The following is a 25,113-nucleotide window of genomic DNA, read 5'->3' as shown; positions in this document are numbered from 1 at the left end:
TTTCTAGTGAGTTTAGAGAAGTCCCGGAAACCAGAGCAAACTGTTATTGTGTGTAAAATAATGTTCATACAAACTTTAATAGTATTTTTACTTTATTTTATTTATTCTTTATTTTCCAGTGATCGGACAGTCAGAAATAGTCAAAATTGGAGAAGACGTCACTTTGTCTTGTAAAAATCTGATGGAGGATCAAAATAACTGTAACAGCACTACATGGCTCTTCAGGGAAAAACTTAACGTACAGGTAGTAGAACTGATCACACGTGGCCAGATTGGTAAAAGTGCTGGAGCTAAATCAGACAGACTGAGTCTCTCAGAGAAATGTTCTCTGGTTATAAAGAAGGTCACAGAGAAGGATGTTGGTCGTTACAACTGCAGACAGATCGGATCAGGACGACGAGACTCTACACTTATCCTGTCAGTTGTTACCAGTGAGTATTTACATCATAATGACTTCAAACTGTCTTATAATGATTGTTATTACAGTGATGAAGTTAATTTTACTCTTTCTCTCACAATATATCCATCTTCACCAGTGACTGAAGAGATCAACACTGTTGCTGATGAGGTGAAGTTCAGATGCTCGGTGAAGTCGTTTGTACAATGTGCTCACACAGTGGGGTGGCTGTTTCAGGGCGAAGCTGTGAATAAAGACAACCGCGAGCTGGATACATATCGTGATACCTGCTACACTACTGGTGTGGCCTTTCCTACTTCTCATTTCAGTTACACATCAAGGTATAACTCTTTTAAGTGTGACGTGACTAATGATTACACTGGAAAGGTGCACCAGTTTGTCTTCAGCCCTCAGTCCTCAGGTGAGAACATGTCGAGCAGCTAATTATCTAAAATATTTGTTAATTTTTAAGGATTTGAAGTTATGACATCACAACAGTTTGTTGAGTTGTGTTTTTTCTGTTTAGGTGAGGACACACTAACAACGGAATCAACAACAACAATAGAAGCAACACCAACACCAAAAATCAACAAAACAGCAGGTGACAATGATGCTTCAGCAGAACTATCAGGTAGTGACTCAGCACTTTATGGATCTGTCTCTAGTCGTGTTTCCATTAGGGTAAAAAGTTTCAGGCCACGCCCTCTCAAATGGCCACTCACTCGGCGTGTCTACATTAGAAAATAAAGCCCAAGGGGGATTTGCGAGTCCCCTGAGGTGGTGTATGGGTTTCGATCGTCGTGTAATCGCTTAGCAACAGTTTTGACAGCATGCACAACAACTGCGGCCACCGTCGCTAACTGTGCACAGCGTCCACTGCTAACTGTATACAAAGTGTCCACCGCTGATCATAAACAAACCGGCATGCTAACTGTGCACATAGTGTCCGCCGCTGGTTTGTCCTAATAATGTGGACTGTCTGTTCCTGTGAGCCTCGTGTGTTTCTGGTGTTTATCCAGTTCTTATTAGAGGGTAAAACCTCCAGAGCTCTGCTATCCACAATGTTACCAAATCACTTCTCCTTTAGTTGAAGATTTAAAAACAAACCTGATGCAATGATGCAAAGAGGAACCGAAGGGTCTCAGACCAGTAAAACTTCATCTTATGTGTGTTTTCTCCCAGCTGCTACAGTATCACCATGTTGCTCCAGCTGCATAAAGAGGGAAACTCTGAATATGTTTTCTAATAAACACCATCTAAAAAAACAAGCTGCATTTCAGCAAACATTTATCTGAACTAACAATCTTCAAACGGTCAACTTCCTCTTCTTCTTCTTTGCTTGATGAACTTGCTGTCAGCCACTTTAATGTGTCTGTTCAAAATCATGTGTTTTACATTGGGATAAGTAGGTTTTGTCTACATTTTAAAACTACATAGTTTCAAACAGGTATTGCAATTAACTGAGGGTTTAAGTTCAAAGTTCAAGTTAAAAGTTATTTAAGCAAACAAATAGGAACTGACACAACGCTCATCTTGGTTGAGTCACTTCAGAGTAAGCTTGCGACATATGAGACAACGTAAGGATATGACGCGGGGGGGGGTAACATTACCAATTACAGGAAGTACAGACAACACACGGCCAACTCCTTTTTTTTCTAATTAAAGCAAACTAACAGGAAGTCACACAACGCCCAGTCACTTCTTTAGAGTAAACTTGGGACATAGGAGAGAAAAGAATGGTGACGATAACTATGACGAAGTGACATTTAACCAATGAGAGTAAGTTAATGCAACATTTGTCCAAGTGTCCGCCGCTAATCTAAAACAAATCAGCATGCTAACTGTGCACATAGTGTCAGCCGCTGGTTTGTCCTAATAATGTGGACTGTCTGTTCCTGTGAGCCACGTGTGTTTCTGGTGTTTATCCAGTTCTTATTAGAGGGTAAAACCTCCAGAGCTCTGCTACCCAAAATGTTACCAAATCACTTCTCCTTTAGTTGAAGATTTAAAAACAAACCTGATGCAATGATGCAAAGAGGAACCGAAGGGTCTCAGACCAGTAAAACTTCATCTTATGTGTGTTTTCTCCCAGCTGCTACAGTATCACCATGTTGCTCCAGCTGCATAAAGAGGGAAACTCTGAATATGTTTTCTAATAAACACCATCTAAAAAAAAACCAGCTGCATATCAGCAAACATTTATCTGAACTAACAATCTTCAAACGGTCAACTTCCTCTTCTTCTTCTTTGCTTGATGAACTTGCTGTCAGCCACTTTAATGTGTCTGATCAAAATCATGTGTTTTACATTGGGATAAGTAGGGTTTGTCTACATTTAAAAACTACGTAGTTTCAAACAGGTATTGCAATTTACTGAGGGTTTAAGTTCAAAGTTCAAGTTAAAAGTTATTTAAGCAAACTAATAGGAACTGACACAACGCTCATCTTGGTTGAGTCACTTCAGAGTAAACTTGCGACATATGAGACAACGTAAGGATATGAGGCGGGGGGGGGGGGGGGGGGGGGGGTAACATCACCAATTACAGGAAGTACAGACAACACACGGTCACTTCTTTAGAGTAAACTCTGCTTTTTTAAGCAGAAGTTTACTAAAAAATGACTAGCAAATGACTAAAAAATGACACAAAATGACTTAAAATAGACACAAAAAGAGAATACATGTGGGAGTATCGCAATGCAACATGGGACTTTTCCAGAACTGAAATCATGGCGGAAGACGACTATAGCGGAGGGAGCTCAGATATAACAGCTATAAGCTCTCAAATACTTTTTGAATTTCATTTCTATCTGCTACAGAGGCTGAAAAATCTATTATTTAGTAGGAAGCGTTGACACTTCTGTTGAATTTACAGAAAAACTTCAGGTTTTAGAGGGTTATTTTAAAATCGCCCAGAGATTTTACAGGCATTTTTTTTACAGGCGTTTTAGGCCTAAATGGGTTAAAATGCATACTGCACCTTTAACAAATTATTATTTAGTATATGTGATTCCGTAGAAAGAGAGTGGACTGTTGGGTCTCATTCCTAAATACCTGTTCACGTCAATCTATTTAATAGTTGTTGAGATATTTCAGTGTGGAACAAAGTGGAGACAGGAGTGTGACTTGTGCTTCTGATGTGCTTCTGTGTTGTTGTGTGTTGCTCTGCAGGCTGGTCCTCTCTGGACTACGTGGTGTTGGTGATGCGTGTGGCTGAACTCCTCCTGGTGACTGTGATCACTGTTCTTCTCATCAAAGATCGAGGTCGGTGACAAAGTTCACACCAACATTTAGTTCACACTGATTCACACAAACTGTCAGTGGTGGAAAGTAACTAAGTACATTAACTACCTGAGCACCATTTTGGATACATATAGCAGTACATTTTTAGGCAAATATTGAACTTTTTACTCGACTGCATTTAGCTGACAGCTTTAATTACTTTTCAGGTGTTTTATTTTCTAAATGTATTGTTACTATTTTTCTTTTTGTGTGTGTGTTTGTTCATTGTTGTCTCATTGTGACTACATGGGTGTAAGTGTACTTCTGTGTGTGTAAGATAATAACAAGTTATGTATGTTAATAATGGTAATAATAAGTTTATATGCATTACTATGTGTTATATATATATATAACAATAATATAACAATAACAATGATGATGACAATAATAATAATAATAATGATAATAATAATAATCACAATAATAATGATGATGATAACAATAATAATAATAATAATAATAATACCTTTATTTATATAGCAGCTTTAAAAACAGCGTTCACAAAGTGTTTTGACAGAACAAGCATGAATAAAACTCGTGCAAAAATAAGAAACCAACAATGAAGAAGAAAAAATACCACACAGGTTAAAAAGACCAACATCACGTGAATGCAAGTCTGTAAAAATGTGTTTTGAGAAGTGACTTAAAATAATTCACTGATTAAGTTTTTGATGGTGATACTTTTGTACTTTTACTTCAGTAAGTTCTGAATGAAGGACTTTAACTTGTAGTGGAGTAATTTCACAGTGTGGAATTAGTACTTTTACTCATGCGTGCAGATGGCACTAGGATTCATTGTGATCCTGATCCACTCCCCCACTTTCAGTGAAAAACATCACCAGTAAAACAGAGGATTAATGTTCCGTTAGTTAGACTATTTACAGCGCACATACACACACAGTCCAGCAGCTAATGGTGCGTTCAAGGTCATAAGAGCACATGGATGTGTTCGCAGAATCCACCACAGAATTTGCAAGAAGACTGTCAAAATATGACGCCTTGAATAATACAAATAAGAAACCTTATTATCCCTAGCAATAATTCATTAAAATATGCAATGATTAAGATGAAGTAGTGGCATTAGAATGTGCGAGAGGCACCAAATTTAGGCTTTTAGGGCAAAAATGTTCTCCGGTGGACCTCCCTACTCTGTTTGGGTCCCCCATCATAGTCTCAGAAAATCCTGACAGATAGAAAATGCCCAGAAAAATAAAACATATTTTGGTTAAGGCATGGAGTGGAAAAATAACTCATTGAGTTGAAGTCATTTGCTGACAGCTTCTTCCCCCCGGTAAAAAAATCCCATCTGCATCCCTGCTTTCACTGCAGTAAAGGATCTGAATACTTCTTCCACCTCTGCAAACTGTCACTTTTTCATCCTAAACTGTGTTTTATTTTCCAGGGAGCCAGAGAGCAGCTGGTGACAACAAGGTGAGTAGAAAAGAACTAAAGTCAGTCAGCGTAAATGATGTTAATCTGTGGCTGCTGATGTAAAGCAGGACAGTGAGGCGTTCAGGGGCAGCAGGCGAGAACTGACGGTGCGTTCAGGTTCTGTGAGAGTGAGGGTTTGTTTGTGTTGTGTTTCACAGGTGGATGATAATAATGAAGGTGGAGACGGTGGTGTGGTGAACTATGAAAACGTTGGAGAGCCTTCTGTCTCTGTCAGAATGTGATGAGCAACCAGCTTCATATCAACATCGACTCAGCAGCAGAAAGACTCCACTGCAGCTGCAAACATCACATTTATACCAGCAGCTGAAGCTCCCAGATAACAAAAGGCTCATCACATCATTTTGTTTTTTATTTTCCATCTTTTTTTACAATATCAAGTCTCAAGTTTCATCACTTATCAGGGAACTCACTGTGAGTTTTTTTCAATATGTTTTTCATCATCAGTTAAGAAAAAGATGCAGATTTCAGAGCTGATTTTATATTTACTGCTTGTTGTTGAAGCTGCAGCAGCTTGAGCTCAGTGTGCAGAAAAAATCATTTTAATCATTTTTTTGTCATTTCTGTTTACATATTTTTTGGGATGTCACAAAAGTTATTTTCCAGATATTAACTGTATTATTTTACATTTTTTAGTCTTTTTTCTTCTCTTCATTCAGTGTAAATGCCATGAAATAGTCAATTATTTTTATTACAAATATTAATAAAACGGACATTGAAATCTGTAAATTAATATAATGAGATATTATATAGATTTTTTATTTAATTGCTTAATGATGAATGTTAAATTACAGTTTAACATAGAATTACATGTAAAAATACAGAAAAAATACACATAATATTGCTGAATGTAAAATTAAGGAAATTTTCTGTTTAATTTAATGTAACAAAAAAAATGAAAATAGATATTAAAGAAAAACTGTAAAACATTTGTAAGCAAAAGCTGAAATCACTTACTATATATATACTTATATATAAATGAGAACTTTTACAGTTACATATTTTTAAATGCAGATATTATCCATATTTTTAATGAAATGATCTGTAAAATAACTTAAAGTTTGTTCACTGTTACATTAGTTGTAAAAACTTATAAAAACTTTTCTCTGGATTTTCAGCTGGATTTTAACTTCATTCATCAGGAAAAGAGAATTAAACTTTCGTTAGCACCATTAAATCATCTTCCAGCTGCAGATTTCAGATCAGACTTTTTATTTACTGCTGCAGCAGCTTGAGCTCAGTGTAATGTCTCTGTGTGCAGAAGAATTATTGATTCTACTGTTTGAGGATATTTAGTGTTTAAAGTCAGTAAGAGTCTCCTCTTTATTCTGTCTGATAACAATATAATCTGTAAATAAATAAATGTTCACCACTAATTCTACATTGTGTTTTGTGATTCCTTCATGTGCTCACAGTGTAATAATTTAAAATACGTTTTAACTGTTTTAACTGTTTGTTGAAACTAGTGTCAGTGGCTCCAAACCTTCCAGAGTTCATTAGCGTCTCTTTGTCCTAATAATGTTGACTGTCTGTTCCTGTGAGCCTTGTGTGTTTCTGATGTTTATCTGCTTTTTATTATAGAGTAAAACCTCCAGACCACTCAAAGCCCTTTACACTACACTGCTCTATAAAACCTAACTGCAGTAACTACGCAAAAGGTAAAACTGAGAAAAACTGCTTTAAAGTTTGTTAAAGTGTTTTAACTGGCCAGCCAAATGGGTTATAGGTAGATAATGTAATGTAATTTTTATGCTAAAAAATCATGATTTATTTGAATTTTGACCCCCAAAACGTAGTTACTGCATTGCTGCAAAAGGTTCTAATAGTAGAGCGCAAACAGAGTTCAGTAACTACAATGTGGTTGTCTTCTTTCAGCTTTTATATTTTGTTTTCAGTGAATAAACAATTTTCAAATTGATTTTGTTATCAGTGTGTTTAAAATTGTTTAACAACTTTATTCTATTATGTGCGAATTTCAGACTTAATACTATAAAGAAATGTTATATTTTAGTCTTAATATATTTTTATCTCACTTTTTTTTTATTTCATCACTATCTAGATAATAATTTCCCTTTCAAAGAAAATTACATTTAAATTAAGAATAGAATTAAATTATAGAATTCATTATATAATTAAATTTCTATTATTTTTATGTTTATATGAGTATATATATATATATCCAAAGCAGACCCTGAGTTGGATTTTGTGGTTTTTATATAAATATTTCTCTGAAAAAAAGCAAAATAGAAATGTTTGGTCTAATAACTTTGACCCTTTCACTGTATTTTCATTTAATGACAGTTTATGTAAACGATTTGTTTATTAGGACCACGGGGCTTATATATCAAAACGTGTGGTTTGATCAGGATCGGTGTGATATTACTTTTCTCTACGGAATACGAATTGCCCAAAATTTTGCATTGAAGTAAATGGGAGTGGGAGAAAAAAGAGCGAAAAAGAACAATAATTGGAGATTTTCAAACGTCTACTTCTCCGGCATAATTTCACCTATAGACTCTATTTAAACTTTAAACAGTAGACACAAGTCTTGTGTATCGGTGTATTAATCCACGTTTCGATAGGTCATATAGTTTTTTATCAATCCCTGTTCAATGACAATGATCATTTTTGGAGGAATTCTGAGATTATAATGGGTGTGTATTGCACGGAATGTTCGTGTCACAGTGTGTGACATCATCGCCAGAGTGTAGAGGGAGAGAAGAAATTGTCAAAAAATAAATTTGAAAACTTCGCTCCAGGCTGCAAATTCCACTCTACAGAAATAATGTATACATAGAAACGTAGGAAAATTTGTGTTCTCACTCACAATCCTCTGGTAAAGCTGTCAGAGTTATAGTTTGGGCGTAGGACGCACAGATGATCCACCAACACGCACCAACAGCCTCATTGGCTCCCATATTAAAAATGCACGAAGATTTCTAAAAAAAGGGAGATGGAAAAGGTTTTTTAGATTGCTCTAACAAAGCTATTTTTTTCATTTTTCTTAAAAAAACAAACATATTTAGACGTTCAGGAATAACTCAGGACGCTCAAAGTGAAGTCGGATCAATGATAGGTATTATGGTTTTGCCAAAAATGCTTTCTGTTCGAGGCCAGAAATTCCAGTCCACCTCTGGCTGCTGTCACTCTTTCGGAACATTAGCAGGTGTCAGTTGATTCTGTTGATTGCTTTGATCTGATTGCCTTTGATCTTTGATGTGATTACAGTTACAGATACTCACACACACACGCGCGCAAGTGCGCACACTCCTCACACATGCATACACACACACACACACACACACACACACACAGGTAACTTAATGCAATTTTCGCTACACACACACACACACACACACACAAATGCGCGCGTAAGCGCGCATACTCCTCCCGATACACGTTTCTCTCTCTCTCTCTCTCACACACACACACACACATTTTGAGGTTAAAGGGCATAGTTTGAATTCTCTGAAGAATCTCATCATAGTGTACACACACCGGCAGTAGCCCCCGTGGCCCTTTCAGAATTTCCCCAGAGGAAATTTTCTAGTTTTCTATGTTCTGCAGCATATCTCCACAGATCAACTGTTACACAGAGTCTGAGCTTCATATAGTATAGTTAGAGTTTTCCTAACATCTTTAAGAAAGCTGGGGGGTCAGTGGGAGACAACCATGTTGTCTGAACCAGGAATGTGTTGTGTGTTTTCCTCTGGGGAGGTTGGGAAATGTAGTTTATGTCTTAATTCACAGTTTCAAACAGGTGTTGCAATTTTTCCTCAGAAGGTTCAAGTTCTGATTAAAAAGTAATTTTAGCAAACTAGCAGGAAGTGACACAACGCTCAACTTGGTTGAGTCACTTCTTCAGAGTAAATTTGTGACAAAGGAGAGAAAAGAAGAATATGTGGAAGTGACATTTAATGAGGAACCAACAGGTCTCAGACCAGTAAAACATCATCTTATGTGTGTTTTCTCCCAGCTGCTACAGTATCACCATGTTGCTCCAGCTGCATAAAGAGGGAAACTCTGAATATGTTGTAGTATATTTTATGTTACATGTGGTATATTTTATTTTACTTTAATCATAAGACTTTTGCTGAAGTTTAGGCCCATTCTGACTGAGTGCATAAAAGCCAGCATCAAGCCAGAGGCTCCTTGTAAGGTAATAACTTGCTATAGGACTTTGAGATGATGTCAGAGATTGGAGGCGTTTGGGAGCATAATATGAACAGTATGAGTTGTTTGTGGAGTAGCCACGGAATCACTCAAATTTCCAGGAAACTGACACGGATTTCGCTATGATGCAAGTTAATGACAGTCATATCCCAACCTGGTATTTTTTCCTATTGGTTTGTTCCAAGTCACGTGACTTTCAAGGTTCCGGCGGTCAGAACAAAAAACATGGCGGACAGTTCTCTCATTTTTAGTGAAAAAAATCAATATTTTGACTTTGTTTCTGCATACAAATGAAGAAATATGGAGAAATATGTTTTATTTTATTATTTCTTTTTTACGCTGCCGTTACGCGCCTGGTGGGAACTGACGCCGGGCAGAGGACGGAGCAAACCCGCGGCTGAGCCGTTCCGTGCCTGGTGGAAATCCCCAGTAAGGTTGACGTGTGGGAGAGCACACGCATGGACTGTATAGCTGTGTTTCGACTACCACCGGGAAAGTCTCATGCCACACCCTCTCAAATGTCCGCTCACTCTGCGTGTCTCCACTACAAGTTAGCCCCCAGAGCGATTTAGAGACTCTGGAGGTGACGTTTGGTTTTTGCCGTCGCGTACTGTGCACAGCAAATGATCATAAACAAAGCAGCATGGCTAATTATTATGCAAAGTGTCTCTGCTGATCATAAACATAGTGATTGTGAATTAACGGTACGTGCTAACTGCGCACAGAGTGTCCGGTGCTTGTTGTAAACAAACAGATTGCTAAGTGAACACCTCCTGCAGCAGCAGCACATACACACTGTACTGCTACAGAGCTAACTGCCGCTAACGGCTGTGTCCAGCTCTTCTTTTTATAACCGTGCAACTAAACATGATGTGCACTTGGATGGTAAAGAATTAACAAAGAGATGAAAATGCAGAAGTAGAAAGTGTGGCCAGTGTTGAAATCTTCACAAACATGACAACAGTAACAAACAAAACAAAGGCAACAGATCAAACTTTGATAAGTGACAATAATAGACACAATTCTGAAGAAGTCACTCAATGACGAAGTTCACAGTTTGCCCACCACAGAAAAAAACCTAAATAAAGCTCAAGATCGGAGACGCAGAGCTCAGAGTGTGAAAAGCAGAGAGACGGATCAACGTGTTGTTATTTCTGATATCTAAGTTATTAAAGCAAACTAGCAGAAAGTGACAGTGCTCATCTCCAATGAGTCACTGTCGACGGTCTAAATAGAGTGAGTGACAAATGAGAGAAAAGCAGGAAGAGGAAGTGACAAAAGAAGAACTGCATTTCTTTAAGCTTAGAGACTCACGACAACAAGAGACACAGAGAGACACGATGGCTGAACTCAAATGGATTAAAATGTCTTTTTTTCTGACACTGCTGCTTCAGTTTACAGGTAAGGATACATATAATATGTATATGAATGACAGGATCATCAAAAAGTTAGTTTATGAATATCTTTAAGGTTACTTATAGTCGAGTAGTGTCTTTTTGCAGCGAGGTGAGTTTAGGGAAGTAAAGCAATGATGTTGCAGGATGCATCATATTCTATAAGATCATCATATGTTTGTTGCGTGGCTGACCTGTGAGAAACTTGTGCCTCTAAAATGTCTGGAAAACAGCTGCTTTCAGCTTTGGGAATAGGACTTTTCCAGCTTATCCAAGAGGGTATATATACAGTCATGGAAAATTTTGCCTACTTGATGTACTGTTATGAGGTTTATTTAAAAATAAAATAAAAAGTCTTATCACTTTAAATTTATCATGTTTTTTATGGTTGAAATCGATCTGAAAAGTAACTGAAGCTGTCAGCTAAATGTAGTGGAGTATTATAAAGTTATATAAATTGTAAATACTTGAGTAAAGTACAAGTACCTCAAAATTGTTCTTAAGTACAGTACTTGAGTAAATGTACTCAGTTACATTCCACCACTGAGTATCACCTTGTTGCACCAGCTGCATAAAGAGTTAATCTCTGCTGGGGGAGGAGTTTGACTCTTCATGTGTCAAACAAAACCATGAATCTGTTTTCTAATAAACACTGTCTAAAAAAAAAAGGTGCATTTCTGCAAACATTTATCTCAACTACCAATCTTCACACCTTCCACTTCCTCTGTCCAGCTCTTCTTCTTTTTAACCGTGGGGTCAACAAAAAGATGAGAATGTAGAAATTGTGGCCAGTGTTGAAATTTCCACAAACATAACAACAGCAACAAACAAAGTCAGTGTGGGGAAGTTCAGTTTGCTCAGCACAGAAAAATAATCTAAATAAAGCTCAAGTTCAGAGACGCAAAGCTCAGAGTGTGAAAAGCAGAGAGACGTGTTGTTATATTTGATTCTGGTGCTTCAGTTTACAGGTAAGGGCAAGTTAAATAATATTACTAATAACTTTAGAAAATGACTTTCATCAGCTCAGACAGTCAAGTGAATTGGAAAAGAGAGAAAATGAGGAAGTGATAATCGAGGAACTACATGTATACAGTATAAGAAGCAACTAGATTAGAGACTTGAAGCAGAGAGACAGAGAGGCACGATGGCTGAACTCAGATGGTCTTTTTGTCTGATACTGCTGCTTCAGTTTACAGGTAAGGACTCATAGAATATGTATATGAATGATGGAAACATTAAAACAAGAGCTAGTTTATTACTATCTTTAATGTAACATACAGCCAGGAAGTGTCTTTTTGCAGCGAGGTGAGTTTAGTGAACTCTTGTAAAGCAATGATGAGGCATACTTTTAACTTTTTTATTGAAATTGTATCTTAAATGATCTTCCCTCTGATGTTACTCGTACATTTATTTATTTCTCTGTCATCTTCTCAGCAGCTGTAACTGGACAGCTTCGCCTCTACTTGACTGTCAGAGTTGGAGATGACGTCACTTTGTCTTGTGAAAGTCTGATAGAGGATCAGAATAACTGTGAGAGCACTACATGGTTCTATGGTCATTCAAGAAGCAGAACATCAGTAGCTCTGGTTAGAGGAGGTCAGTTTGTTGAAGCAGCCAGAGCTAAATCAGACAGACTGAGTGTCTCAGAGAAATGTTCTCTGGTTATAAAGAAGGTCACAGAGGACGATGCTGGTTTTTATTACTGCAGACAGATCAGATCAGGACGACGACAAGGTGGAGGTGCTTGGGTTTACCTGTCTGTTGTTACCAGTGAGTATTTACATCATAATGATTTCAGATAAAACTGTTCTCTCGTTGAAACAATATCCTGAAAGATTGGATTAAATACTGTTACAGTGTTTACGTTGATTTTCTCATTCATTATTTTGTCTTTCTCTCTGAATATCTCCATCTTCACCAGTGACTGAACAGAAAGAAACTGATGTGACATTCAGATGCTCCGTGTTGACATCTGAGGAATGTTCACACACAGTGAAGTGGCTGTTTCAGGGTCAAGCTGTGGATAAAAACAATCGAGAACTGAGGGCATCACAGTCTGACTGCTACGCCTCTGTGACCTTTCCTACTTCTCACTTTGGTTACACATCAAGGTATAACTCTTTTCAGTGTGAAGTGACTGATCGTGGCACTAAAAAGGTGCATCTGTTCCCCTTCAGCCCTCCTCAGTCCTCAGGTGAGAAACCAGGTGAGAATAATGATGAGCTGCCTAAAGTCACCTCAAACTGATGAGAGTAACTTTCTAAAGGATTTGTTAATTGTTTGGATTTGAAGATAAAATATGACATCACAACAGTTGTTGAGTTGTGTTCTTCTGTTCAGGTGAGGACACAAAAACAACAACAACAACAACAACAACAACAACAACAAGAGAAATGACACCAACAACTGGAAGTGAAAGAGCAGGCCCCGATGATGCTTCAACAAAACTGCCAGGTAGTCACTCAACAATTTAGTTAATCTTATTCTTTATTTTTCTTTGTAGTTTTCAACCTTGTCTGAACCACAGCTCTCTGTCTGACTCTCTCTCTCTCTCTCTCTCTCTCTCTCTCTATCGCTCTCCCAATCTCTGTTTTGCTCTCACTCACTCACTCACTCACTCACTCCAGCATTCGCTCATTCTCTCCCTCTCTCTCTATCTATCGCTCACTCTCAATCTCGCTCTCACTTGCTCTCACGCTCTATCTTACTCTCTCACGATCACTCGCTCACTGACTTACTCGCTCTCGCTCTCTTTCACTCTCTCACCCTGCCTCTTACTGTCTCTCTCTTGCACTCTCTCCCGATCTCCTTCACTTTCCAGCTCTCTCTGTCTCTTTCTTGCTCTCTCTCTCTCTCTCTCTCTCCTGCTCTTGCTCTCTCTGGCGCTCTTGCTCACTCTCGCATGGTCTCTCGCATGCTCTCTCGCTCTGTCTTTCTCTCTCTCATGCTCTCTTTCTCTCACTCTTTCTCTGTCGTTTGCTCTCTGGCTCACTCTCTGCACTCGTATGCTCTCTCTCGCATGTGTTCTCGCATGCTCTCTCGCACTCTTGCTCTCTCGCACTCTTGCTCTCTCTCTCTCACTCTTTCTCTGTCGTTTGCTCTCTGGCTCACTCTCTGCACTCGTATGCTCTCTCTCGCATGTGTTCTCGCATGCTCTCTCGCACTCTTGCTCTCTCGCACTCTTGCTCTCTCTCTCTCTCTCTCTCTCTCTCTCTCTCTCTCTCTCTCACACTCACTCTCAATCTCTGTCTCGCTCCCACTCGCTCTCTTTCTCTCGTATGCTCTCTCTCGCACTCTTGCTCTCTCACTCTCTCTCTCTGTCTTGCTGTCCCTCCATCTCTCGCTCTCTTGCTCTCTCTCACTCTTTCGCTTGCTCTACTACTCTCTCTCACTCTCTCTAGCTCTCTCCTTCTCTCCTGCTCACTCTCTCACTCCCTCCATCTCCATCTCTCTCTCTTTCTCTTTCTCTGTCTTGCTTTCACTCTCTATCGCTCTCCTGCTCTCTCGCTCGCTGACTCACTCGCTCTCTAGCTTGCTCTCTCTCTCGCTCTGTCTCTCTCTCTCTCTCTTTCTCTCTCTCTCTCTCTCTCTCTCTCTCTCAGTCTAAAATCTACAACTGATTTCTTTCTTTTCATTTCAGTCTCTCCAGCCCACTGGAGGTGGATCGTGGTGTCTGTGGGTTTAGCAGCACTCATCACATCTGTTGTGGCGGTCAACATCTGGATAAGAACTAAAGGTGAGAAGCTTTACATTAAATTTATTAACTAGAAGTTTTAATGAACGTGGATTTCCACTGTGGGAACTAAAGTCGACTCTTTCTCTTGTTTTTTCAGAGAAGGAAACCCAGATGGATGAACTCGCTGTGAGTTTTTAACAACAGTATAATGAAATATTTTTATAGTTGGTACACGTGATAATATAATGCAGTTCATTACAACAACACAAACTACAGCAAATGGATCTGAATCAACACCTCTGTGACACAGAGTCCATAAAACTGAACATGATGAGTTCCAGATTAAAGGGCTGGTTCACCAACATTACATCAGACAAGACTTTTAACTGAACCCCACCATCCTGAAACTGATGTTTTCTTTAAAAACTAGCCAAAAATACACAATTTATCTTTACAAGAAAGTGTAAAAACAGGCATTATTGTCGAAATTTGAAATTCCAGCAGTCCTTGAATGGATGAAAGATAATTTCCGTTATGAAAAAGTTACCAAACAGAAGCTTAAACTTGTCAAAATCCCTTTATTTTATGTTGTATTAATTTAACTTTTTATCTTTTTTTTAAAAAAAAGTTGAAAAAAATAACTAGATTCTGTTAAAAACATTAAATTCTTCTCCTCAGCGACACTGTAAAGCCGTGATTGATTCTGCTGAGACAAATATTCACTGAAAATTTATTTACACAGAGCTGAGGGGAGAGTACAGGATAGGTTGGAAACACGTAAATAGTTTAATACGTACAATATGTGAAGATCAATTGTCTTACAATATTTGTGAAAATTGTCGGCACTTGGAAAAGTGTTGTATATACAAATTTAATTTTATTCTGTTATTTGAAAAAAAAAAATAGTTATCAGAGAAATTCAACTTGCTATTGTTCATCATTTATGTCATTATAACTGTGTTATTCAGCACAAAATTAACACTTACAGCCATGATTGTGCTGACTCCATAAAGCTGCAGGACTTTATTATGTTATTATTATTTTACTTGTGTTATTCTATAATTAATGTTGTAGACCTGTCACATTTATTACAACATGGCTTGATAAGAAGCTCAGCAAAAGTTACCAAGTCATCCCCGTATATATATCTGCCAACATGTTGTGTTTACATGTTTGTTTATATGAGAAAGTCACCAACGTTTGAGCCAAACTGGAGCCATAAACAGAGCAGAGTATTTCACCGTGGGCGGGGCTCAGACAGCTCCTCCACACACACACAATAACAGTTCATTGATCTCTGACAGGGTGTGTTTGCATTATCATGCTATATTATTATTTCATCAGTGGCATTAAATCAGATTAAGTGGGATTAAAAAGTCTGATTGTGTCGTGTTGTGTTTCACAGGTGCGTTATGATGTAGATGATGACACAGTGAACTATGAAAACATCAGACCTGCTGAGGGAGTTTGACCAACACTTCTGCCTCCATCACACTCCACCGATCAACAAAGAAACTAAACTTTTCTCACCAGCAGTCAGTTCAGAACTCAGCAGCTGGATTTTAACTTCATTTATCAATAAATAAGAATTTAACTCTTGTTAACTTCATTAAATCGTCTTCCAGCTGCAAATTTCAGAGCTGATTTTAACATTTACTGCTTGTTGTTGAAGCTGCAGCAGCTTGAGCTCAGTGTAATTTCTCTGTGTGCAGAAAAAAACATTTTAATACATTTTTTGCCGTTGTTGTTGACATATTTTTGTAAACAAAAAAATATAGCGTGTTTAAAGTCATGAATGTCATTTTCCAGACATTTACTTTATTATTTTCTTGATTTTTTTTCTTCTCAACATTCAGTGCAAATGCCATGAAAGTGCCAATTATTTTTATTACAAATATTAAAAATAAAATGGCAGTCGAAATCTGTAAAATAATTTATTTTGCAGTATTTAATCATTTAATATCTTAATGGTTTTAAAAGTTAAACTACAGTGAATTCTATGTAAAAAAAAAAAAAAAAAAATCCGCTTGAGCTCAGTGTAATGTCTCTGTGTGCAGAAGAATTATTTGAATCTACTGTTTGGGAATTTTTTGTGTGTTTAAAGTCAGTAAGAGTTTTCTCTTTATTCTGCCTGATAACAATATAATCTGTAAATAAATGATTGGTCTTGAATGTTAAACTACAGTGAATTCTGTGTATAAAAAAAAAAAAAAAAAATAGACATTATATTGCTGAATGTAAAATTAAGTAAATTTTCTGTTTAATGTAAAAAAAATTTGAAAAGAAATATTGAAGAAAACCCGTAAAACATTTGGCAGCAAAAATTGTAAAAAAAAAAAAAAACTTTAGTTATTCAACAGTTATATATTTTAAAATGTAAAAAATAATCCATATTTTTTTAAAGAAATTATCCGTAAAATAACTTACAGCTGTTTACTGTTATTTGTCAGTAAGTAAGATTTTTTAATATCTTTTTTTAAAACATTTTTTACAGTGTACTTTCCCTCTTCACCTCTTGATAGAGTAACACAGTGTTTTCCTTAAAAGAATCACCAAAGATAGATTGTTTATCATAGGAAGAAACTGTAAAAAAAACAAAACAGGCATTATCATTAGAATTTTATGTTTCTGTCGGAATCACTTAATTCTACATGTCTCATTTAAAATAAAATTAAAATAAAGCGTTTGCACGAACAAGATCCTGTTAAAAACATTAAATTCTGCTCCTCAGAGACACTGTGAAGACATGATTGATTCTGCTGAGACCAACGGTCACGTGACAAATATTCACTGAAAATCCGTTTACACAGAGCAGAGAGGAGAGGACAGGAGAGGCTGTTTACACAGAGCAGAGAGGAGAGGACAGGAGAGGCTCTTTACACAGAGCTGAGAGGAGAGGACAGGAGAGGCTAAAAATGCAAATAATAATTTGGTCATATGGGGACCCAATTTTTCGGAAAAGTGTTGTATATATAAATTCCATTTTATTCCAATTTAAAAAATTGTCAGAGCAATTCAACTTGTGTTTTGTCTGTTTTCTGTGTTATTCTGCATTTTTTTGAGTTGTTCCCACTTCTAGCCACAATTGTGCTGATTCCATAGAGCTGCAGGACTATTTTAGGTCCTTTAGGAGTATTTTTATAAACTGTGTTTTTCCGTATTTGACTTAAATAAAGGACCTGATTATTTCTTCCACCACTGCCAAATTACAAATGAACTCTGATGAGACTTCTTTAGACTCTGTGCTAGGCAGTGTGTGGAGGTTGGGATTCAGGCTTGTAACAGGAGGGTCATCGGTTCGAATCCCAGGACTGACGGGTCAAGACTTGAAGTGCCCTTGAGCAAGACACCTAACACCCCCACACAGCTCCCCGTGTGCATTAATGTGCTGCCCACTGCTTCTTGCATGGTGTGTTCACTGGTGTGTGTAAAAAAGGATGGGTTGAATGCAGACGTTGAATTTCTCCATTGTGGGACTAATAAGGGAATCTTAATCTTAATGAATAACCATATCTTCACAATCGAACCTTGTGCCCAAGCCCAAATATTCAAGGACCAGGTTAAGGTTGATAAACCATAAAAACATTTTAATGTTTGTAAATTTAACTATAGACAACATCTGTTCCTATTTCCTCTGTTGTTATCAAACTATTAAGAGTGCAAAACTCCTCCTTAAAGCAAAGTACATTATCTACTTCCTGTGATCAGTAAAGTGTTGCTTTATAATTGTAGCTTTTTTAGATTTGAACTCTTATGAAAGTGACTTTTGCAATTAAAAAAGTCTTCACTTATTTAGCTGTTTAATAAGTTTATTGACATTTCACCTCCTCTCAGTCAGATCAGACTTTACTTGGATAAAAAGAGACATAAATGGATGAATTACTGCAAAACAAACATGAGCAGGTCAAGCTTAACTGAACAAAATATTAAATAAAGATAAAATATTAAATAAACTGCTCGACTGTGATATACAGTTATTGCATGTGAAATACAACCCCAATTTGGCAATACATGTAATAATGGCAATACAGACAACACATACATATGAAACTCAAATAGAAATACACTCATATCCTGTTATCTAAGATTAGCACAATACTGAGCACAAGAAAGTTCATGACGACAACTTCCTCAAGCAAAATGTGTCATACAGCTATTGCTGTATGGGACCAGTCCTCGGTGCGATTGCCCCGAGGCCCTAACTAGAAAATTTCCTCTGGGGAAATTCTGAAAGGGCCACAGGGGCTACTGCTGGTGTGTGTACACTATGATGAGATTCTTCAGAGATTACAAATAATTAATACTAGTAATGTTATAATACTATACCTATGCCCTTTCAACCTCAAAATGTGTGTGTGTGTGTGTGTGTGTGTGTGTGAAACATGTGTATCTGGAGGAGTGTGCGCACTTACGCGTGCATGTGTGTGTATCTGTAACTGTAATCATATAAAGTTACCTGTGTGTCTGTCTGTCTGTCTATCTGTCTGTCTGTGTGTGTGTGTGTGTGTGTGTGTGTGTGTGTGTGTGCATGTGTGTGGTTCTCTCTTTCTGTGAGCGATGGATGAAAGGATCAAAGGCTTTGGGGTCGACCAATCAGAGCAGAGCAAGCAACGGAAGTAGTGAAATTTTGATTGTGTGCTTGCCTCTGGACCGTGATTCTTGTGGCTTAGCAAAAGGGGAGGGGATTAAACAGAGACTCTCTGCTAAGTACATTGACACCTCATACAAGTCTGTATGACAAAAGGTTCGTTAGTTATGAAAGGGGGCGTGGCAAATCAAAAGGGGTGGAGTAGTGGATCAACAGTTAAACAGGTACTCTATGCCGAGTTAACTGACACCTTTTACAATTTTCTAGGACAAACGGTTCATTAGTTATGAAATGGGGCGTGGTTAAAGCAAAATGGGCGGGACTCTATGAAATATTGTTATGTAATATTGTTCAGTGATGAACCATCATCATGCATGACAAGTTTGAGGCAGATTGGACAATGTATGGTCGAGTTATAAGGTCTTGTGTTTTATGAAAAAACGCCATGTCTGTTCAGTTAGAGTAAACTGACAGTTTCAGTTAGAATGTCTGTGTTGGAGGAGGGGGGGAGGCTTTGGTAGCTAAGCAATCAGGTGGCCAGGTGGGGTTGACCAATCAGAGCAGAGCAATCAACGGAATTAACTGTCACTGTAGAATTGTCCGGCACAGTGACATCAGCCAGAGGTGGACAGACTTGAATTTCTGGCCTCGAACAGAAAGCATTTTTGGCAAAACCATAATACCTATCATTGATCCGACTTCACTTTGAGTGCCCTGGATTCTTCTTGAAGGTTTTTTTGTGAAGAAAAATTAAGAAATAGCTTTGTTAGAGTGATCTAAAGAAACTGTTACATCTCCTTTAATTCTGAAATCTTCCTGCATTTATAACATGGGGGTCAATGAGGCTGTTGGTGCGTGTTGGTGGCGCATCTGTGCATCGTACGCCCAAACTATAACTCTGACAGCTTTACCAGAGGATTGTGAGTGAGAAGACAAATTTTCCTACATTTCTATGTATAAATTATTTCTGTAGAGTGGAATTTGCGGCCTGGAGCGTAGTTTTCAAATACATTTTTTGACAATTTTTTCTCTCCCTCTACACTCTGCGTGATGATGTCACAAACTCTGATACGAACATTCCATGCAATACACATTCATTATAATCTCAGAATTTCTCCAAAAATGATCATGGTCATTGAACAGGGATTGATAAAAATCTATATGACCTATCGAAACGTGGATTAATACACCAATACACAAGACTTGTGTCTACTGTTTAAAGTTTAAATGGAGTCTCTAGGTGAAATTATGCCGGAGAAGTAGACGTTTAAAAATCTCCAATGATTGTTCTTTTTTGCTCATTTTCTTTCGGCCGTCCCTTTCACTTCAATGCAAAATTTTGCCCAGTTTTTCGCGACTTACATTACGAAAAATTCGTATTCCGTACAGAAAAGTAATAGCACACCGATCCCGATCAAACCGCACATTTTGATATATAATTTGTCCTGCAACTTCTCTAGTCGCAGGACGAAATTGTGTCCGGAAGAGGAAGAAGAAAAAATCCACAGTATAACAATAGTGCTCGGGGCTTTGCCCAGTGCACTGGTCCCTACAGCTATTGCTGTATGGGACCAGTGCTCGGTGCGATTGCCCTGTGGCCCTAAAAAGTTTTAACTGTTTTAATTGTTTGTTGAAACTAGTGTCAGTGGCTCCAAACCTTCCAGGAGTTAAAGTGGCTCTCAACAGAGTTCATTGGCGTCTCTTTGTCCTAATAATGTGGACTGTCTGTTCCTGTGAGCCTCGTGTGTTTCTGGTGTTTATCCAGTTCTTATAAGAGTTCTTATTCTTCACTTCTCCTTTAGTTGAAGATTTAAAAACAAACCTGATGCAATGATGCAAAGAGGAACCGAAGGGTCTCAGACCAGTAAAACTTCATCTTATGTGTGTTTTCTCCCAGCTGCTACAGTATCACCATGTTGCTCCAGCTGCATAAAGAGGGAAACTCTGAATATGTATTCTAATAAACACCATCTAAAAAAACAAGCTGCATTTCAGCAAACATTTATCTGAACTAACAATCTTCAAACGGTCAACTTCCTCTTCTTCTTCTTTGCTTGATGAACTTACTGTCAGCCACTTTAATGTGTCTGTTCAAAGTCATGTGTTTTACATTGGGATAAGTAGTTTTTGTCTACATTTTAAAACTACGTAGTTTCAAACAGGTATTGCAATTTACAGAGGGTTCAAGTTCAAAGTTCAAGTTAAAAGTTATTTAAGCAAACTAATAGGAACTGACACAACGCTCATCTTGGTTGAGTCACTTCAGAGTAAACTTGTGACATAGGAGAGAAAAGAAGGGTGACGGTAACTATGACGAAGTGACATTTCACCAATGAGAGAAAGTTAATGCAACATTTGTCCATAAGAAGCAAGTCTTTCAGAGACTTAGAGGAAGAAGAAGCAGAGAGAGACACAGAGAGGAACGATGGCTGAACTTGGAGGGATTAAATCGTCTTTATTTCTGATGCTGCTGCTTCCAATTACAGGTAAAGATCTGAATTACAGAAACATGACGAAAATACATAAATGTCAGAAATGTTACTTTATCACCAAATGTTCATTTAACCAAGACAGACGAGCAGTCAGATTGTTTTCTAGTGAGTTTAGAGAAGTCCCGGAAACCAGAGCAAACTGTTATCGTGTGTAAAATGATCTTCATACAGACTTTAATAGTATTTTTACTTTATTTTATTCTTTATTTTTCTTTCTCATTTTCTTAAAAACAGCAATTGGGCAGTCAGACCCCTTTATCGCTGTCAAAATTGGAGAAGACGTCACTTTGTCTTGTGAAAGTCTGACGGAGGATCAGAATAACTGTGACAACACTACATGGCTCTTCACTGCTAACCTTACCGTACCATCAGTAGAACTGATCTCACGTGGCCAGATTGGTGAAGGGGCTGGAGCTAAATCAGACAGACTGAGTGTCTCAGAGAACTGTTCTCTGGTTATAAAGAAGATCACAGAGGAGGATGTTGGTTTTTATTACTGCAGACAGATCGGATCAGGACTACCTAGAGAATCTACAGTTATTCTGTCAGTTGTTACCAGTGAGTATTTACATCATCATGACTTCAAATACTCTTGTTAGATCAATAAACTGAAACATTATAATGATTGTTATTACAGTGATGAAGTTCATTTTACTCTTTCTCTCACAATATCTCTATCTTCACCAGTGACTGAAGAGAAAAACACTGTTGATGATGATGAGGTGAAGTTCAGATGCTCCGTGAAGTCGTTTGATCAATGTAGACACAGAGTGAAGTGGCTGTTTCAGGGTCAAGCTGTGGATGAAGACAAGCCAGAACTGAAGACATCACAGTCTGACTGCTCCGCCTCTGTAACCTTTCCTACTTCTCACTTTAGTTACACATCAAGGTATAACTCTTTTAAGTGTGAAGTGACTGATTACACTGGAAAGATGCAGCTGTTTGCCTTCAGTCCTCCGTCCTCAGGTGAGAACATGTCGAGCAGTTTAATATCTGATGGGGATAATCACCTAGAATATTTATTAATTTTAAAGATTTTAAGTTTTGACATCACAACAGTTTGTTGAGTTGTGCGGGTGACAATGATGCTTCATCAGAACTATCAGGTAGTGACTCAGCACTTTGTGGATCTGTCTCTGTGACACTTGTTGCTGTGGGTTTATTTTCTCTAATCCACTCAGTTTTCTGGTTTGTGTTGCTTCATAATTAAACGGTTAAATGTTTTGACATGTTCCAAGCAGCTGATTTTGACACCTCAGTATTTTGAAATGTTCGATCCATTGGCACACACACACTGATAGAAGCAAACAGAGCTGTTAGAGTGAGGAAAGGTTGGAGCATGTAGCAATGTTTTTCTTCTTCCTCTTCGGGACACAATTTCGTCCCGCAACTCGAAGAGTTGACACCCACACACACACACACACACACACACACACACACACACATACAAACACACACACACACACACACACACACACAGGTAACTTTATGTGATTTTAATTACACACACACACACACACGCACAGGTAACTTTATGCGATTTTCGCTACACACACACACACACACACACACACACACATAGAGGGCATAGTTATAAATCTCTGAAGAATCTCATCATAGTGTACACACACCGGCAGTAGCCCCTGTGGCCCTTTCAGAATTTCCCCAGAGGAAATTTTCTATTTCTATTTCTTATACTGAATATATTTGACCCTATCTCCAGTTTTACTTTTCAGTGTGGAACAAAGTGGAGACAGGAGTGTGACTTGTGCTTCTGATGTGCTTCTGTGTTGTTGTGTGTTGCTCAGCTTGTGCAGGCTGGTCCTCTCTGGACTACGTGGTGTTGGTGATGCGTGTGGCTGAACTCCTCCTGGTGACTGTGATCACTGTTCTTCTCATCAAAGATCGAGGTCGGTGACAAAGTTCACACCAACATTTAGTTCACACTGATTCACACAAACTGTCAGTGGTGGAAAGTAACTAAGTACATTTACGACTTGAGTACAATTTTGAGACACTTGTACTTTACTTCAGTATTTTCATTTTATGTAACTTTATACTTCTACTCCACTACATTTTTACGCAAATATTGCCATTTTTACTCCACTACAATTAGCTGACAGCTTTAATTACTTTTCAGGTTGAGATTTAACACAAAATATATGATCAATTTAAAGTAATTAGACTTTTTTTCAGTATACAGTATACATACAGTATTAACGGAAGAGGATTAGGGCCACACATGAAAAAAATATTTCAGTTCTGACTGTATTCCCAGAATTTTGACTTTAAATTCAAAATTGACTTTAAAGTCAAAATTCTGGGAATAAAGTAAAAATGCTGACTTTAATCCCAGAATTCTGACTTTATTCTCTGAATTTTTACATTAAAATCAATTTTGACTTTAAAGTCAGAATTCTGACTTTATTTTCAGAATCCTGAGAATAAAGTCAGAACTCAAATATAAGTGTTTTGACAGAACAAGCATGAATAAAAGTCATGCAAAAATAAGAAACCAACAATGAAGAAGAAAAAATACCACACAGGTTAAAAAGACCAACATCACGTGAATGCAAGTCTGTAAAATGTGTTTTGAGAAGCGACTTAAAATAATTCACTGATTAAGTACATTTTGATGCTGATACTTTTATACTTTTACTTCAGTAAGTTCTGAATGCTGGACTTTACTTGTAGTGGCGTAATTTCACAGTGTGATATTAGTCTTTTACTGCAGTAAAGGATCTGAATACTTGTTCCACCTCTGCAAACTGTCACTTTTTCATCCTAAACTGTGTTTTATTTTCCAGGGAGCCAGAGAGCAGCTGGTGACAACAAGGTGAGTAGAAAAGAACTAAAGTCAGTCGGCGTAAATGATGTTAATCTGTGGCTGCTGATGTAAAGCAGGACAGTGAGGCGTTCAGGGGCAGCAGGCGGGAACTGACGGTGCGTTCAGGTTCTGTGAGAGTGAGGGTTTGTTTGTGTTGTGTTTCACAGGTGGATAATAATAATAAAGGTGGAGACGGTGGTGTGGTGAACTATGAAAACGTTGGAGAGCCTTCTGTCTCTGTCAGAATGTGATGAGCAACCAGCTTCATATCAACATCGACTCAGCAGCAGAAAGACTCCACTGCAGCTGCAAACATCACATTTATACCAGCAGCTGAAGCTCCCAGATAACAAAAGGCTCATCACATCATTTTGTTGTTTATTTTCCATCTTTTTTTACAATATCAAGTCTCAAGTTTCATGGAAAAAAAATCTTCAGTTAGGAATTCAACAAGCTGGATTTCAACTTGAACTCTTTTTAGTTTCCTTCAATGTTTTCTTCCAGCTGCAGATTTCAGAGCTGATTTTATATTTACTGCTTGTTGTTGAAGCTGCAGCAGCTTGAGCTCAGTGTGCAGAAAAAATAACTTTAATCATTTTTTTGTCATTGCTGTTTACATATTTTTTGGGATGTGTGTTTAAAGTCATAAAAGTTATTTTCCAGACATTTACTGTATTATTTTATTGTTCTTTTTTCTTCTCTACATTCAGTCCAGTCTTGAATGTTAAATTACAGCGAATTCTATGTAAAAATACAAAAAAATACACATTATATTGCTGAATGTAAAATTAAGGGATTTTTCTGTTTAATTTAATGTAAAAAAAATGAAAAGAAATAT

The 25,113-nt window shown here is 37.7% G+C and overlaps 1 protein-coding gene across 1 annotated transcript; it reads left to right on the top strand.

Annotated features, from left to right (window-relative positions):
- Positions 1-282: 282 nt before the first annotated feature.
- On the top strand, positions 283-24,856 carry LOC131991487 (uncharacterized). Its single transcript, XM_059356944.1, has 6 exons — positions 283-431; positions 537-818; positions 924-1,028; positions 23,257-23,358; positions 24,256-24,284; positions 24,443-24,856. Coding segments are annotated over exons 1-6 (603 nt in total). The 5' UTR covers positions 283-430; the 3' UTR covers positions 24,527-24,856.
- The last annotated feature ends 257 nt before the right edge of the window (positions 24,857-25,113 follow it).

The sequence above is a fragment of the Centropristis striata genome, chromosome 18, assembly GCF_030273125.1.
Source record: "Centropristis striata isolate RG_2023a ecotype Rhode Island chromosome 18, C.striata_1.0, whole genome shotgun sequence".
NCBI classification, from domain to species: domain Eukaryota; kingdom Metazoa; phylum Chordata; class Actinopteri; order Perciformes; family Serranidae; genus Centropristis; species Centropristis striata.
This window is presented reverse-complemented; position numbering and strand designations above follow the sequence as displayed.